At 40.8% G+C, this 16,424-nt stretch overlaps 1 protein-coding gene across 1 annotated transcript; it reads right to left on the bottom strand.

Annotated features, from left to right (window-relative positions):
- Positions 1-12,042: 12,042 nt before the first annotated feature.
- LOC148045135 (uncharacterized) lies at positions 12,043-16,378 on the bottom strand. The gene is made up of 4 exons (XM_087719034.1): positions 14,312-16,378; positions 13,531-13,590; positions 12,442-12,497; positions 12,043-12,202 (listed from the first exon to the last, which is right to left on the bottom strand). Exons 1-4 carry the CDS (start codon positions 14,366-14,368, stop codon positions 12,043-12,045), a joined length of 333 nt encoding a protein of 110 aa, XP_087575160.1. The 5' UTR covers positions 14,369-16,378.
- Between the last annotated feature and the right edge of the window lie 46 nt (positions 16,379-16,424).

Raw genomic sequence — 16,424 nt, 5'->3', positions numbered from 1 at the left:
AGGTTCTACTGTACCATACACACCCTCCAATCCCCTCCAGTGCTCAAATCAATCAATGGCTGTCCACTATGATGTGATACTGGAGTTTGGGCTAGAACACCATTGAAACATTATTTTATTTTATTTTTTATTTTAACTGCAGCTATTCTTCCTGTAAGCGAAAGGTACAGGAAGAGCCGAGGTGGTGCAGTGGTTAGGGTGCAGTACTGCAGGCCACTTCAGCTGACTCTTATCTGTAGTTCAGCGGTTCTAATCTCACCAGCTCAAGGATGACTCAGCCTTCCATCCTTCCGAGGTGGGTGAAATGAGGACCCAGACTGTGGGGGTGATATGCTGACTCTGTAAACCACTTAGAGAGGGCTGAAAGCCCTATGAAGCGGTATATAAGTCTAACTGCTATTGCTATTGCTACAGTTTTTTCCAATTTTCCAAAAAAAAAAAATTTATTTGTTCCATAGTCTTATTATAGTTGTCTTCTTTGATTGTTGGACATTTTCCTGTTAACCAAATTCCTAAATATTTCACTTTTTTTTGTTATCTGCATGCCCATTATTTCTTCCGATTCTCTTCCTTGTTTTTTAGTAAGATTTTTTGGGTATGATCTTTGTTTTGCTCTTGCTGATTTTAAGTCCTGCCACTTCGCCAAAGTCCTCTATTTTTTCTATTAATTTGGACCCCATTTCTAATGGTTCTTCTAAAATGAATACTAAGTCATCCGCAAACGCCTGGACTTTATATTCTTCTTTTTCAATTTTTAGTCCTTTTCATTTCTTGTCCCTGTTTAATTACCATTAGTTGCCCTTCTAAGGTTAAAATAAATAATAAGGGTGATAGGGGGCATCCTTGTCTTAAGCCTTTCAAAATATTATATTTCTTTGTAACTTCTGCATTTATTAGTACTTTTGCCATTTGAATTGAATATATTGATTCAACCATCTTCCTAAATTTCCCTCAGAATTGCCTGTTTTTTAAATGTGTAGTAATGAATGGCCAATTCAAGTTGTCAAAGGTCATTTGGACGTCCCAAAAAATCAGTGCAACTTGTTTCCTGGGCTGTGCTTCATAATATTCTAGTGTGTTTATAATTATTCTCATATTATTTTTCAATTGTCATTTCAGTAGAAATCCATTTTGATCTGCATGAATAGTTTCATTTAGTATTTTTTAAAATCATTCCGCAATTACAGATGTAAATATCTTTTAGTCTGTATTCAATAATGAAATGGGTCTGTAATTTTTTATTTCTTGATGGTCCGAATCTTCTTTGGGTATAAGTGCTATGTATGCTTAATCCTCTTTCACATGGCAGGGCACCTATGGGAAAGATGTGCTAACTAGGTTTCACTGGGTGACAACATCTAAGCGAGGGGGCCCAGAGGGACCCACCCTATCTGACATAGTCGGATGAGCATGTACCCTCAGAGAGAGGCACGTATCCTGGATCTCTGTATTTGTGGCTTGAAAAGTGATGCCCAGGACTTTGTATTGTGCCTAAGAAAAAACCAGAAAGTTTGTGCAGAAAGACTAGCTGTACAGCCCGTTGCATGACTCCAACTGTGAAAGGACCAATTTGTGACAGACTGTGAGCATTCCTCTCAGTCCAAGAATGGCTGCAGGAGATAACTCTGTGGAAAGGCCACTCCTGGAGCAATAGTTGTGAGTCCAGAGAAAACCCAAACTGCCTAGCGGCTGTCTCTTGGGGAGCGCTTACCCCACTGAGAGCCAGGGTTGAGGTGGGTGGACCCCGTTCCTCCCTATGGTGAAATGCAAAGCCTCCAAGCTCTGCGCAAGAATATGAATAGCATGGTCTGAGTGTCCAGAGTTTGTTGCTGCTCCTTTTTAATCCCAACAGTAGAGGTGAGGTCATTTGGCAGGAGAGGGTATAGTACAGTATTATGTGGACCTTTGTGAGCTCTTTTCTTTCAGCTTAACCTAGAATGAAAGGAACGAAAGGCTTTCTTTCCTGGGGCCCAAATACTAGCTGTCTTTGCTGTGGAATCAGCAAGCCAGCCCAGAATTCTGGTTTCTAGAAAAATGTCTTGGGAGGAAGGCTGCTCCAGGCATGGAGACGATGCACTCCGTGGAGAGAGCAGCGCCTGGGTTCTTCCCTCAAAGACCAAGGGGCAGGGGGCTTGTGCTCCTCTCCAGCATCTTTCCTCAGACAGGGAGATCACTGGGCAGAAAAGCAAGCAACGATTCCTATCCTTGGCATATGCCATAGTGTGACTTGATGGTTTGGGGGTGCTGCTTTGGGATGCCCACGCAAGGCTAGACCCATTCTAGTGGATCGCCCCAGATACCTTATGGATACAGTTGATTTCTGGTGAGAGACTGTTTTTCCAGAGATCCTGGTCTCTTGCCACAATTGCTTCTGAAAGTTTGTCAGGTCTACTTTTTTTGATTGTAAATGTACTTTGTTATTGAAAGAAAATACATTTGATATGATAAATCAGATATGTTTATGTGTCTGTCTGTGTGTATTTTTCACCAAGTATCAGGCAACGGCTCAGGAGCCGGATAAATGAGATAAGATGTCCAAACACAATGAACCCACCAGTTAATGAGGAGATTTCAGGCTTTATTAAGTACCTGCAGAAGGCAAATTAAAAAGAAGAACCAATCAAGTCTTAGAAGATGTTTCCTTTCTCATCCAAGAAGCTTCTTCAGCTCTGATTGGATGGTGGGGAGGAGAGGATTGATATTCCTTGCAGACAGCTGGTCATTTGCATTTTTTTTTCAAGATTAATCTTTTATTACATTTTCATTTTCCTTTATACAATCCCTTAAATACTGTGCAGTTAAAAAGAAGAAGCAATAAACAACTCATAACACTTCTATCCTACATACACCCTTCCTTCTACCCCTCCAACTTTCATTTCTCCCTTCCAACAATCCCCTCTTCTACTTCCCCTCCCCCTCAGCCATTCCTTTCTCCCCTTCCCACCATCTCACCCTCCTTACATTCCTTTCTCACTCCCTCTTAATTCCCCCCTCTTCTTTCCCTCTACACCTCGCTTCGGTGTATTTCTAGTATTCATTGGTCTATTTGTTTTGTACTAAAACAAAAGAAAAATAAAAGGAGAAGAAAGAAGAAAAGAAAAAAAAGAAAAAAGAAAAAGCAACAGTATCCAAGTGCATTCATTGTTCTGAAAATTGAGTCTATATTTCCACCCTCCCCCCCACCCACCACCTGACCCCCTTCCGACTTCCCAGATCCCATTCCCGGCATCATTCTTTATCAAGCAAAGTCTGGAGTATATTGAAACCAAATAGATTAGAAGTTACAAAACAATAAAAAATAAAAAAAATAAAGAACAAAAAAGAAAAGAATAATAAAAAGAAAAAAAGGGGGGAACCCCCCTCCCAAGAAAGAGAAGTCAATAAACTCTCTAACATTAAACTCAGCTTCTCATTATTTTTAAAATCTTAAACAATGTCTTTACCCGCTTCCGCATATAAATTTTATACCTCCCATCCTGCCTTTACCCGTGTCCGCATATATATTTTATCCTCATCCATTGCTCCTCTCATATTTACTCCACCCTCGTGTAGACTCTCCAGATAATCTTTCTTAACCTTGTATTCAAATAACAATTTATACAAAAATCAGCTTACATTCTGGATCAAGGTAATCTAATTGAACTTTCACTACCCTTCCATCTACCCCACGCCACCCGACTCCATTCATCCCAAACCACAATCCAAGAAAACTACGATCTCCGCTCTCCTCACCCCAAAGAATAGATCATGCGCAGTTTAAATTAAGATTCAAACAAGTCTTATATAAGTCCCATACAATATATGTCCAAATTCAGCACCGCTTCTTTCAGTCTCAATATCTCTTCATCAGTATACAGCTTTGTCATTTTATACCAGACAGGAGTCCTGAAATTTTATTCAGATTAAAAATTTAAGAAGTATTTTAAAGGCATAGCTGGATCTTTATTCTTTACTCTTCTGCCCTTCCGGAAGGGGAAAGCAACACCCTCTGCCTTGTAGCCACGTGTCCCGCTGCTTATCTTCTCCTTCTCCTTGTCTTTCTCCAAGTCCGGGTGAATCAGGAAGTCCCGCCTTCAGAGTTTTGTAGTAAAAATCTCGGGCTTCGCAAACAGAATTGAGACGATATTTTTGGTTCTCAAATGTGACTGTGATACCAGATGGCACTTCCCATTTATATTGTATCTGAGAATCTCTGAGTTTGTCAGTTAAGAAAGGGTAGTCTCTCCTTGCTCTTAATATTTGAGATGGTATTTCTTTAAAAACAATGAAGTCCTGTCCATCGATTCGCAGCCTGTTATTGTAGAACTTCTGTATTATCACATTTCTGGATTCTCTTGTGGTGAAATATATAATTATGTCCCTCGGAAGCTGTCGTTGTTTTGCTACACACGAGTTCTGGCGATAAATTTTTTGAATCTGCCAATCAAAGTTAAATCCTGGACTTCCCACCGAACGTCTGAAAGCCTCAAAAAAGGTCTGTTTCAAATTCTCCTGTTCCTTTTCACGCAATCCTCTGACTCTTATTGCAAACGCAGTCTTATTATAATTTATCATAACGAGTTGTTTTTGAGCATTTTCAACTTCCTGTTGTAACGTTTGCATTTTAGATATCAAATTAGAATTAGCTTTTTCCAAAAGTTCCAATTTGTCCTCCATTTCAGAAACATAGTCTGTCATAACAGTCATAACTCCGATCATATCTTCCCTTGTTTGAGCAATCTTGGCATCCAGTTTATCATATAAGTCCGATAAAAGTTGTTTAATTTCCTGTCTGAACTCTTTAAGGGTTTCAAAAAGAAATTCTTGCGTTAAGAGATCTCCAGTAGAGGGCGTGGGAGGCAAGGGCAGCGATTTTGTAACAATTTCTTGAGATGTATTATTAAGGAAACGCTTAGACTGCTTCAATTTGGGAGCCATTATAAAAAACGCACAAACAAACAAGCAAACAAACAAAGTCTCTGCTCCCCTCGGTTTTAAATGGGATACTATTTATAGACTTTTAACAGTTAATAAGGAGAAGTCTTCAGGAGAATAGAGCTGATTGAGTGTGTCATATATCAAACGCAGAAGCTATAAAATCGCCATCTTGTAACGCAGCTGGATAAGAAAGCCTTTTACAAAATTGAAGCTGGTATTTTGAATAGTAATAAGAAAAAAATTTACGACTTCAAGTTAATATTTGGTTTTGAAGCCATTTCAAAATTTATCTGCCTGCAGTTAATAAAACTCTATTGCCTGAATATGCAGCTTTAAGTAAAGAGGCTGAGTTCCCCTTTTATTTTGAAGTTTAAGGCTTGGCAAAACTTTCAGTGAGTAAACATTGTAACAAGACCGTTCAGCAGATTCATCACCATTTAACTTCCAGATAAGCAAAGTTAATGAAGGAGTAAAATTCTTGTAGAAATGAAACTAATTAAAAAGCTTCTGCTGGCCTATTGTGAAACCAAAACATATGATAAGCAATCTCTTTTGTTTTGAATTCTTGTGAGAATTAACAAAAAGTGTTCATTATTACCGGAGAAACCAGCCTGCTCGGCGCCATTTTAAAAGCCTCTAAGTAAATAATTTTTCGGAGGAGAAAAGGAAAAGAAGCTAAAATGTTGATAAACAATTATTGTCCACGGAAACGGATTCAGCTCGTGATAAGATTAAATCAAACAAAACTTTGAACTGAGTGGGGGAGACCTACTTTGTCCTGCACAAGGCAGTTTGAAATTCCCAGCACGGACAGCCGTTCTGCCTTGGGCTAGCCCCCCTTTCCCTGCAAGCACAAAAGCTGCAAAAATCGAAGAGCATTTGCCAGCAAAACAATTTCTTCTTTCCTTCTTGCCTGAAGGATAAGAAAACCTGATAAGACGTCAGATGGAAGATCCTCTAAACAGGATGTAGCCAGGAATTCGGAGGCAGCTGATTTTTTTGCTGCCACCACCAGCAGGCTCCTCCCAGGAAGTGGTCATTTGCATTTTTTAGAGAGTTGGTGAGACCACTTGGATGTTTGCCTGATCCTCAGGATCACGTGAGTAGTGCAAACGGCTGTGCAGTGTTTTGGGAACTGCTGAAAGGATTCCCGTAGTCTGCAATTTTTCTGGAAATCCGTTCATGCTGCCACACCTTCAGGTCCAAGGATCTCCGTCCAGCTGCTGGGAACCCCACAACCCCCCTATAGTAATGATGATACTCAAAAGCCCTGAGTGTATAGCTCAGACTGTGGACCAGACCATGGTCTGTAACTGTCTGATGCGCATGGAAGTCTTGAGAGGTTTCCTGATAATGCACCTCTTCCCTTCCCCATAAGATGAATTGTTATGCCGGCAATGCTGCAGTCAAGGGACCCTCCTGATTTTGGTTCATTCCTTTTCACTTTCACAGCTTTGTTTCTCTGTGCTCTACCGTTGTCTATCCATTCTTGGCATTTTGGCATAAATTGTGCTTGGTTTTTTTTTTTTTTTTTTACAGTAGACTTATATACCGCTTCATAGGGCTTTCAGCCCTCTCTAAGCGGTTTACAGAGAGTCAGCATATTGCCCCCAACAATCTGGGTCCTCATTTTACCCACCTCGGAAGGATGGAAGGCTGAGTCAACCCTGAGCCGGTGAGATTTGAACCGCTGAACTGCTGATCTAGCAGTAGCCTGCAGTGCTGCATTTAACCACTGCGCCACCTCGGCTCTGTTCTTTGGCCCTTATTTCCTTTCTTTCCTCCATATCAATCTCTCCTTATTTCCTTTTCCTTTTTCCCTCCACTCTCTTTCTTTTATCCTCCCACCCAACTTAAGGCACCATCTAGATAATCACAACTGTTGATAACAAAGGTTCGTTGATTATGAAGCTCATGTTGTAATACCATAGTCCATTAAGAAAACAGTATGCCACTTGTTCCAAAAAGGCCCAAGAAGTTCTGGAAAACCAAAAGAATAAATACTTGCTGTTACATTTCCAGTTTGTTCATTTAGTCATCTTGATCACAGAACTCATGCTACTGCTTCTCATATTGCACTATTTCTTCAGGGCATTTTCTCTGGATTCCTTATTTCCTTTCCTTCCTCCATATCAATCTCTCCATATTTCCTTTTCCCCTCCACTCTCTTTCTTTTATCCTCCAACTCAACTTAAGGGAGCATCTAGATAATCAAAATTCTTGACGACAAGGGTTCATTGGTTATGAAGCTCATGTAACAGCCGAGGTGGCACAGTGGTTAGGATGCAGTACTGCAGGCCACTTCAGCTGACTGTTATCTGCAGTTCAGTGGTTCTAATCTCACCGGCTCAAGGTTGACTCAGCCTTCCATCCTTCCGAGGTGGGTGAAATGAGGACCCAGACTGTGGGGGCGATATGCTGACTCTGTAAACCGCTTAGAGAGGGCTTAAAGCCCTATGAAGCGGTATATAAGTCTAACTGCTGTTGCTATTGCTATTGCTATGTTGGAATACCGTAGTCCATTACTAAAACAGTATGTCACTCACTCCATAAAGGCCCAGTAAGTTCTGGAAAACCAAAAGAATAAATACTTGCTGATTAATTTCCAGTTTGTTCATTTAATCATCTTGATCGCAGTAACACTAGAAGCAGCAGAAATGAGAGACAAGTATATATTAAGATGGAATGGATGGGGAGTTTCAGGCCCTCCCTCATGGAAGTCATTTAAGGGTATCTCAAGCTACTCATTCACCTATTGCTTGGATTCTTCAGGGCATTTTCTCTGGATTCCTAGAGCCATTCCTCCAGATTGTTTCTGGCTTCTTCTGGGGATTCGTGACTGAGTTTTTGCATAGATGATTGTAGCTATACTTGCATATCTGTTATGGATGCAGTAGAACCAGGCTGTCTGGAACTTACTAAAGATGTTTGAAGCCATCCATCCATCCTTCAATTTCTTTCAGTGCAAGCAGGTTCTACCCAAATCACTCTCTCCTTCGTCTTTCCCATGCTTGTTTTTGATTCCTTAGATTATTTGAGATCCTGGATGCCCTTAATAGATGCTTCAAGCCATTCCTGAGGACCTACATGGGATGCTTTACGGTCCTCCCTCTTTGAAGCTGTTTACAGATACTTCAAGCCATTTTTGGCATCTTGTTTGAATGTTTCGGGACCTTTTCCAAGTTTTTCAAGGATTCCTGAAGCCATTGTTCAAGAAGTGGTATAGGTTGTTCAGAAAATGCAGAGCTTTCTAAGGATCCTTGAAGCCATTGTAATATATTTTCCATGGTTCCTTCAGAACATTGCTTCTTGAGGTTCTCTATTGATTTTTCAAAGCATCTCTTCTGTAGGCTTTCTCAAGACTCTGACTAGACTTTTGCCACCAAAAAACAAGTAGATAAAAAAGGGGAAACAAAAAGAAGGCCTTCCAGAAGTTGTTTTCCTTTCACTTTCTTTCTCTTCTTATCATTCCTGACTTTTCTTTTCTTTTTTTCATATCAACTCATTTCTTTTCAAGGTTTTTTTTTTAATAGCAATAGCAGTAGACTTATATACCGCTTCATAGGGCTTTCAGCCCTCTCTAAGCGGTTTACAGAGAGTCAGCATATTGCCCCCAACAATCTGGGTCCTCATTTTACCCACCTCGGAAGGATGGAAGGCTGAGTCAACCCTGAGCCGGTGAGATTTGAACCGCTGACCTGCTGATCTAGCAGTAGCCTGCAGTGCTGCATTTAACCACTGCGCCACCTTGGCTCATGGGTTCTTTCCAACCATATAATAATACAGTATCTTCTTTGGCCAGTAGATGGGGTCTCAACTGTTATTTTGGGTACCAAGATGAGGGAGACCTCTAACAGCTGATTATCAAAGTTCAACAAAAAGAAAAAAACATTCTTTTTACAATTTCTTTTAACAATCAAACAATATTGCAGGCAAATCAAAGTCACTTTTAACAGCAACAAAATTCCAATTCAGTCTTTCTATATCGTAAAACTTCATATTCTTCCATCCAAATGTGATTTCTCTTTTGGGTCTTATAATTTATCTCCGTGTATTAAGTTGCCACTTTCTGCACTTTGGAGACTTTTAAAACTTCTTTTATTTAGGTGGGTCTCTAATTTGAAAATCTTCTCACCCAGTTCCAATCCTCTTTTCACACACCACTCCAGCTCGGTTGCTCCAGCTTTATTCCAGTCATAATGGCTGTCCCTCTTCTCCACCTGTCGGGAGGGCTACTGGGATCAAGCAGGAGAGCTGCTTTTCTCCCGGAATCAACATGTAATCCCTCGCTTCTTCGCCACCTCTCCAGGGTGACCATAAAGACCTCCTATCAGAGTAGAATCAGCCGGGATATGTGGAACACCCAAACGTAAGTCCACAATAGTTAAAATTGTTGATGACAAGGGTTCATCCTTCAGTTTCTTTCAGAGCAAGCAGGTTCTACCCAAATCACTCTCTCCTTCGTCTTTCCCATGCTTATTTTTGATTCCTTAGATTATTTGAGATCCTGGATGTCCTTAATAGATGCTTCAAGCCATTCCTGAGGACCACATGGGATGCTTCACGGTCCTTCCTCTTTGAAGCTGTTTAGAGATTCTTCAAGCCATTGTTGGCATCTTGTTTGTATGTTGCAGGACGTTTTCCAAGTTTTTCAGGGATTGCTGAAGCCATTTTTGAAGAAGTGGTATAGGTTCTTCAGAAAATGGAAAGCTTTCTAAGGATCCTTGAAGCCATTGAAATATATTTTCCACGGTTCCTTCAGAACATTGCTTCTTGAGGTTCTCTATTGATTTTTCAAACCTTCTCATCTGGACTTCTGTAGATCCTGGATGCCCTTAATAGATGCTTCAAGCCATTCCTGAGGACCACATGGGATGCTTCACGGTCCTTCCTCTTTGAAGCTGTTTACAGATACTTCAAGCTATTTTTGGCATCTTGTTTGTATGGTGCGGGACTTTTCCAAGTTTTTCAGGGATTGCTGAAGCCATTTTTCAAGAAGAGGTATAGGTTCTTCAGGAAATGCAAAGCTTTCTAAGGATCCTTGAAGCCATTGAAATATATTTTCCACGGTTCCTTCAGAACATTGCTTCTTGAGGTTCTCTATTGATTTTTCAAACCTTCTCATCTGGACTTCTGTAAATCCCGAATGCTTTTAATAGAGGCTTCAAGGCATTCTGAGTATCTAGGAGTGGCGTTTTAGGTCCTTCTTCCTCAAGATTCTTTATAGCTATTTCAAGCCATTTGTTGGCATCTTGTTTAGATACTTCAAGACCTTCCTCTTTCAGGTTTTTCAAGGATTGTGGAAGACATTTTTCAAGAACTGGTCTAGGTTCTCTAGAAAGGGACAGCCTTTCTAAGGATCCTCGAAGTCATTTTAACATATTCTTCAGATCCTTCAGGATATTACTTCTTCAGGTTTTCTATTGATTCTTCAAGACATCCCTATTTTTCTGGCTTCCACAAGACTCTGACTTGAACTTTTGTAGGATATCTCCTTGTCCGTTTAGGGGGTTTCTCCTATCCGTGGGGGGATTTGCCTTATCACCCCAGCATCTACAGAGTATTGCCTTTAATCTGTTGACCCCTTCAGGATCAACAGTGCTCAAAAAAGAGCCCAAACAAAGGCGTTAGAGTTAGAAGTTAGGAGAGCTTCCTTCCCTCCACTCTAAGCACAGTGACATCACCACAGGAAGTCCCCTTCTTTGGGTTTTCTATTGATTCAGCAAGCCATCCCTTTTTTTTCTGGCTTCCACGAGACTCTGACCTGAACTTTAGTAGATGTTGAATGCCTATAATAGATGCTTGAAGCCATCCCTCCACATCTAACTCACATGTTTCTGGCCCTTTTTCCTGGAGATGATTTATTGATGTCTCTAGCCAATCATTCACATCCTCCCTGGCTGCCTTAGCACATTCCTCCGGGAGGTTGGCGGCAGATGCTTTAAGCCATTCTGGCAGGGTGTGTTTTGAATATTTGACACGGGTTCCTTAGATGTTTTAATTTTGTCTACTGAAGCTTTAAGCCATTTTGGATTCAATTGATATTCCGCCATCTGAGGCTTCATTTTCTCTTGAGCTTCTGTCTTGTCTTCCATGTGGTGTCCGTGTCTCAGTAAGGTGCAGCGGCATATCCTCAGTAGTTCCTCTCTGAAAAAAAATCAGAATGTTAGCTGTGAATCTGGGCCAACAACAAAGTATTCTTAGTTAAAATAACGGGAACTTCTTTGATGTCAGGAAACTCTCACTCTGAAAGTTTATAAATATTGTTGGGCACCGGGGGATGGAGATTGAAAAGTCTCTTCTATACCTATCTTCCCATTCCACAAGACTAACTCCTAGATTTGTATATGTAAAAGTATAAGAGCCATAGTTTGTTAATTTCTTTCTAAAGTAAGAAGAATGTCAGGTTTTTCCAAGCTTTCTAAGATAAGGAGACCCTAATATGAAATTCTGGAAGAAATAGTTTGTGGTGTCTATCTAAAAATTTCTCACCTGCACAGTATTTCTTCGTACGCCCTGAAGATCTCCTCTTTCTCATCGGTAAGTTTGATATTTTTGAAAGTCAATATCTCTGTTTTGTTTTGGAGCTCTTCACTTTCTACGCTCAGTTTTGAGATCACTGCTATCTTTCTGTAAATTATGGGGACCAGAGAGATATTAGGCCTCTTAATTTGTTACTTGAATTACTAATTATTATTGCATTCCATTATAACTATTGCTCTTCTCTTACTCATACATACATACATACATACATACATACATACATACATACATACATGAATGGAACACTTCTTTTATCCAGTCTATCTGGCCTAAGGGATCTAATAAATAAATCTGAAGTTGAAAGAAAAAGTCAAATCGCTATCTAAATATTTCTCACCTATTAAGTTCTTCTTTGAGATAATTATTCTCATGTAGGAGCTCTGCTTTCTCTGCAGCTTCTCTCATTCTCTTGCCTCAGTTTCTCCAGCTGCCCAAGTTCCTCTGAACCGATTTTTCTGTAAAATATCAAGAGCAAGGTGTAATTAGCTCCCTTAGGTTTTTTTTATTTGAATTATAAAACTTGTTTAAAATTAAAACTAATTGAAATAGCTGAGAAAGGAAGAGAAAGTCAGGGTGGCTATCTTAATCTTTTAACCTGCTCAACTTTTCTTTATACTCTTTATACTCTTCACAGAGTTCCTCTTTTTCTTCGGCCAGCTGGTGGTTTTTCTGTATAAGGTCCTGAATTTGGACTTTGACCTCTTCTTTTTCTGCCAGAAGTTTCAAGATTTCCATTGTCTTTCTGCAAATTATGAAGACCAGAGAGAAATTAGGCCCTTGGGGTTTTTTGTTTTTTTACTTGAAATATCAACCTTTTGATATAATTACAACACATTCCACCCTTTTTTCCCAAGCTTTACTAGAATATAATTTTCCATCACTTTTTTCATAAAATGCCAATGGAGAAATGATGAATGTTGTATTGAAAGTGTGAACTGAATATGGTGATACAAAAATTTGATGAATTATGCAAAGACTTACGTATAACTCTGGTCCCATGCTGCCTTCAGATCTCCTTTCAGTTTTTCTGTTTTTGTCTGAAAAATCATGTGAATAATTACATGAATTTGTTTTCCATAAATTCTCTCATGTCAGTGTAAAGAAGATATTCATTGAAACATCCTCTTTAGGTAAAAAATTCTGGTGTGTAGACAAGCATATTTGTGCATATTAAAATCATGCATGTCAAGATGAGCACAAATGTGCAACTCCCGATTTATTGCTGTAGATGTTCAATACAGGCAATAAAGGTTATTCACACCGGGATACTTGAGAGACCGCCTACTGCCGATCACCTCCACACGACCCATTAGATCTCATCGTTTAGGCCTCCTCCGAGTTCCATCTGCTGGCCAATGCCGACTGGCCACCACGCGGAGGAGAGCCTTCTCGGTGGTAGCCCCGACCCAATGGAACGATCTCCCCGTGGAGCTTCGTACCCTCACCACTCTCCAGACCTTCCGCACAGCCCTTAGAACCTGGCTATCCCGTCAGGCCTGGGGCTAAAGATTGTAACCCGCCCGAATGGTATGAATGTTGCATTTTAATCATGTACTGTCTTATATGTAAAAGTCTGTCCCCCCCCCCTTCCTCTTGATTGTGAGCCGCCCTGAGTCCCCCCAGGGAAAAGGGCGGCATACAAATAAATAAACTATAAACTATAAACTATGATAGAAAAAGAACAATTTAGTGTTAGTTCATTTGTTTAGGAAACGCAAAACACGGTGGTTCAAACAAAATCTGAATCATCTACATTTTATTTCACTGCCATTGGTGTTGTATGTGGCCAAAGAAACTAGTTAATGTGGCAGAGAAGGAACCAACCAAGAATGAGCATGAACTCTGACAATTGCCATTCTTGAATAGAAGTTACAAATAAACTAGTTTGTATTGAATAGATATGTGTACGTATGGATTTCATCCATACAGTAGAAATATAAAGCGAACATATAAACTCTATAAAATATGCTGCACATGCATTATTCACAATTACCAATTGTGAAGAAATCATTTCTTTTTATTTTTCTCATAAATATATTCTAAGGTGAGCTACAAGTATACGTTATATACCTCAGCACGTCTCCGTTCTTCGGTGGTAGATGACAGAAGAGGAAGTCTCGATCGTTCCTCCTGCAATGACCAAAGACCCAATTTTTAATGATTCTCAGGGACTGGCTGGATGAGTCCCTGCGGTTTTCTTAGCAAGGTTTTTCAGAAGTGATTCGGTGTTGTTTTCTTCCTAGGGCTAAGAGAAGCTGACTGGCTCAGGGTGACCCACTTGGCTTTGCTTCTAAAGTGGGGCAAGAAATGTCGGTCTCTGAGTTTGCAGGTTGATGCCTTAACCGTGGCGTAACAGAAACCACAATTAATATTCTCTCTGTCTGTCTCGAACTATCTAATCTGCCTGTCTGTCTTTCTTAAATTTCTATACATTCCATCCAGTGGTGGGATTCAAACAATTGAACAACCGGTTCTCTGCCCTAATGACCAGCTGGGTAGGTGTGGCTTGGTGGTCATGTGTCTAGGTGGGCGTGGCCAACTCAACGTCACTCACGTCGATGGGGGTTTCGCCTTAGCTGTTACAATGTAATAAGGGTTAACCGGAGAGGCAGTTTCTGTAAGCAGTGCAATAAAGAAACAACACTAGAAAGTTTCCTTCCTGCCTTCCTTACAGGATTAGCCCTGTAAAGTGGAAAAAACCAAAATAAGATTTTTTTCCAACAACCGGTTCTCCAAACTGCTTAGAAAGTTAACAACCGGTTCACCCGAATAGGTGCGGGCAGGCTGAATCCCACCTCTGATTCCATCACATGTTTATTGTGACAGCCTATGAACAAATATTTTCTCTTACCTCTTTTTGGAGACACCTCATGTTTTTTCTTAATTTTCTCAACCGATCGTTTTCCATCGCAAAATCAGTGATGGAAACTAGAAGGTAAAGAAATAGGTGACAAGACAGAATAACTTTGGCATTTTTATTTCAAAAATTGGAATGTAAACTTGAGAGACAATGTCTAGAATAGGACATGATTGGTTAATTACATTTGCCCTCAAATTCCTCTACTCTGATCCTTTAGGACAAGCGTTGCCCTTCCCTCCCCAGCAGTTTCCCCTTTCCTTTTTTTCTTTCAACTAAATATTTGGCATTTCTATTCCAATTGATAAGGTTTTTCAATACTTGAGAGGCTGTCACAGAGAAGAGGGGACTGACTTATCTCCAGAGAGTAGGACAAGAAGTAATGAGTGGAAGGTTTGCTAAAGAGAGGTCCAACTTAGAAATAAGGAGAAATTTTCCTCTGAAATAAGGAGAAATATCCCACTGATTAATTGTTGGAACAATTAATCAGTGGAATAGGTTGCCTCCTGGAGTTGTAGGTGTTCCCTCATTGGAAATTTTCAAAAATACACCGAATGGCCATTTGACCAGGATTATATAAGGTCTCTTACCTTGTGTGGGGAATTGGACAAAACTTCATTTAAGGTCCCTTTCACCCCTATGAAAGCGTATTCCATTTTCTAAGGGAAATCGGCATCTGCTTTAGACTGGTGCAGGAACAGCTCTCCCCTTTCCTTCATCACTAAGCATTTTTTAAACTTCTGTAGGCAGGAATAGCAGAGCATGATGGACAGCTGATGCTGTAGTCCTGTACTTCCTTAGTGAGGGGTTTTGAAAGAGCCTGAGTCTTTCAACACCCCTGAACTTTATTCCCTCATTATACTCGTGGGTGAGCAGAGTTTTGAAAGAGTGCCAGATCCTGCTCCAAAGATTCCTGGGAGGAAAAAACCCTGGAGAGTTGGCAAATAAATTGTAGTAAATCAGGAAAGCACCCATGCCCCACTCATTGCACCTGCTTTACCTCCCATGAATTCTGGATCCGAGTCAAGCTGGAGACATTCAATGATGAGTCCCGCCTGAAGGCCACTGCCGCAGAGGTGAAGCCCATCAACTTCAAGGATTACTGCCAGAGGCTGATCCTCAACATCCAGAGCTCGGCTGAACCCCACAGAGCAAAGCAAGAGATCGGCCTGGCCTGCCAGACCCTCTCCCCTTCCACCACCACCACCCATTGCTCCACAGCAAACACCCCTCTGCTCTGGAGAAGCCTCCATGAACCCCTAGCCCAGAAGGGCCCAGTTGGGATGGTGCAGCACAGGCGGCCTCCATTCCTCCTCCACCCCCTCCCCATGCAGGTTTTTTTGGGCTCCGAATGAAATTCTTAATCCAGGGTGGATCTCTTCCACTTTTGCCATTGAATGGGTTGCAAAGTCAGCTCCAGGTCCCTTCTGAGAGGGGGCGATAAGTGCCAAGTCTCCTTGGTCTCTGTTAGGTAAGCTCCCCACTGGGGAGAAGAGTTGTGAGGGTGGTGTTGGGGAACACACAAACCAGCATACAGAGACCCTGCAGTTTAAATAGGCTTTTACTTTCGTGGAAATAGAGGTATCAGAGTCCATCAAACAGTCCAAGTCATACACGGTTAAGACAGTCAGTCATCAACGTCTTTCAGTTAAGGGAGAATCCAAATAACAAGTCCATAATCATACAAACAGTCCGGTACACAAAATTTGCTAGCAGTTGCAAAACTTACAATAGCTCACACTGATCACTATACGGCACTTATATTCCTAACAGTCTCCCCACACAAACATACAGCAGCACCTTCAGTTTTTCACCTCTGTTCATACCCCACTGCAGTGTCTCTTCTCCTTACTCCTCCCCCTCCCCACTTGCTATTTTTATGCAGAGAAAATTCTCCTATTTTTCCTGAGAGGAAGAAATGGGGAGGGGAGCCTGCAGGTGCCCTGTTTCCTTTTCTTTCTTAATAAAAGAGTGTTTTTAGTGTTAAAAAGAAAAAGAAATAAGGACAGCACTAACAAGGGTCAAGCAAATGGGAAGTAATAGATACAGAAAGGCATCAGCAATAAGGACAGCAAATTTTATATCAGTCTAGTTCCACTACTAACTA

Source organism: Thamnophis sirtalis, unplaced genomic scaffold, assembly GCF_051295495.1.
Source record: "Thamnophis sirtalis isolate CommonGarterSnake01/CBP01778 unplaced genomic scaffold, rThaSir2_p1.2 scaffold_6, whole genome shotgun sequence".
NCBI classification, from domain to species: Eukaryota; Metazoa; Chordata; class Lepidosauria; order Squamata; family Natricidae; genus Thamnophis; species Thamnophis sirtalis.
Note: the sequence above shows the minus strand (reverse complement) of the source record. Positions and strands in the feature narration are given on the sequence as shown.

Bases quoted from the DNA above. Each gene is read 5' to 3' on its own strand.
- LOC148045135 (XM_087719034.1), bottom strand. From the start codon at position 14,368: ATGGAAAACGATCGGTTGAGAAAATTAAGAAAAAACATGAGGTGTCTC. The intron at 13,591-14,311 runs GTAAGAGAAAAT...TGGTCATTGCAG, and splicing joins TGAGGTGTCTCCAAAAAGAG to GAGGAACGATCGAGACTTCC. The intron at 12,498-13,530 runs GTATATAACGTA...ATGATTTTTCAG, and splicing joins AAGAACGGAGACGTGCTGAG to ACAAAAACAGAAAAACTGAA.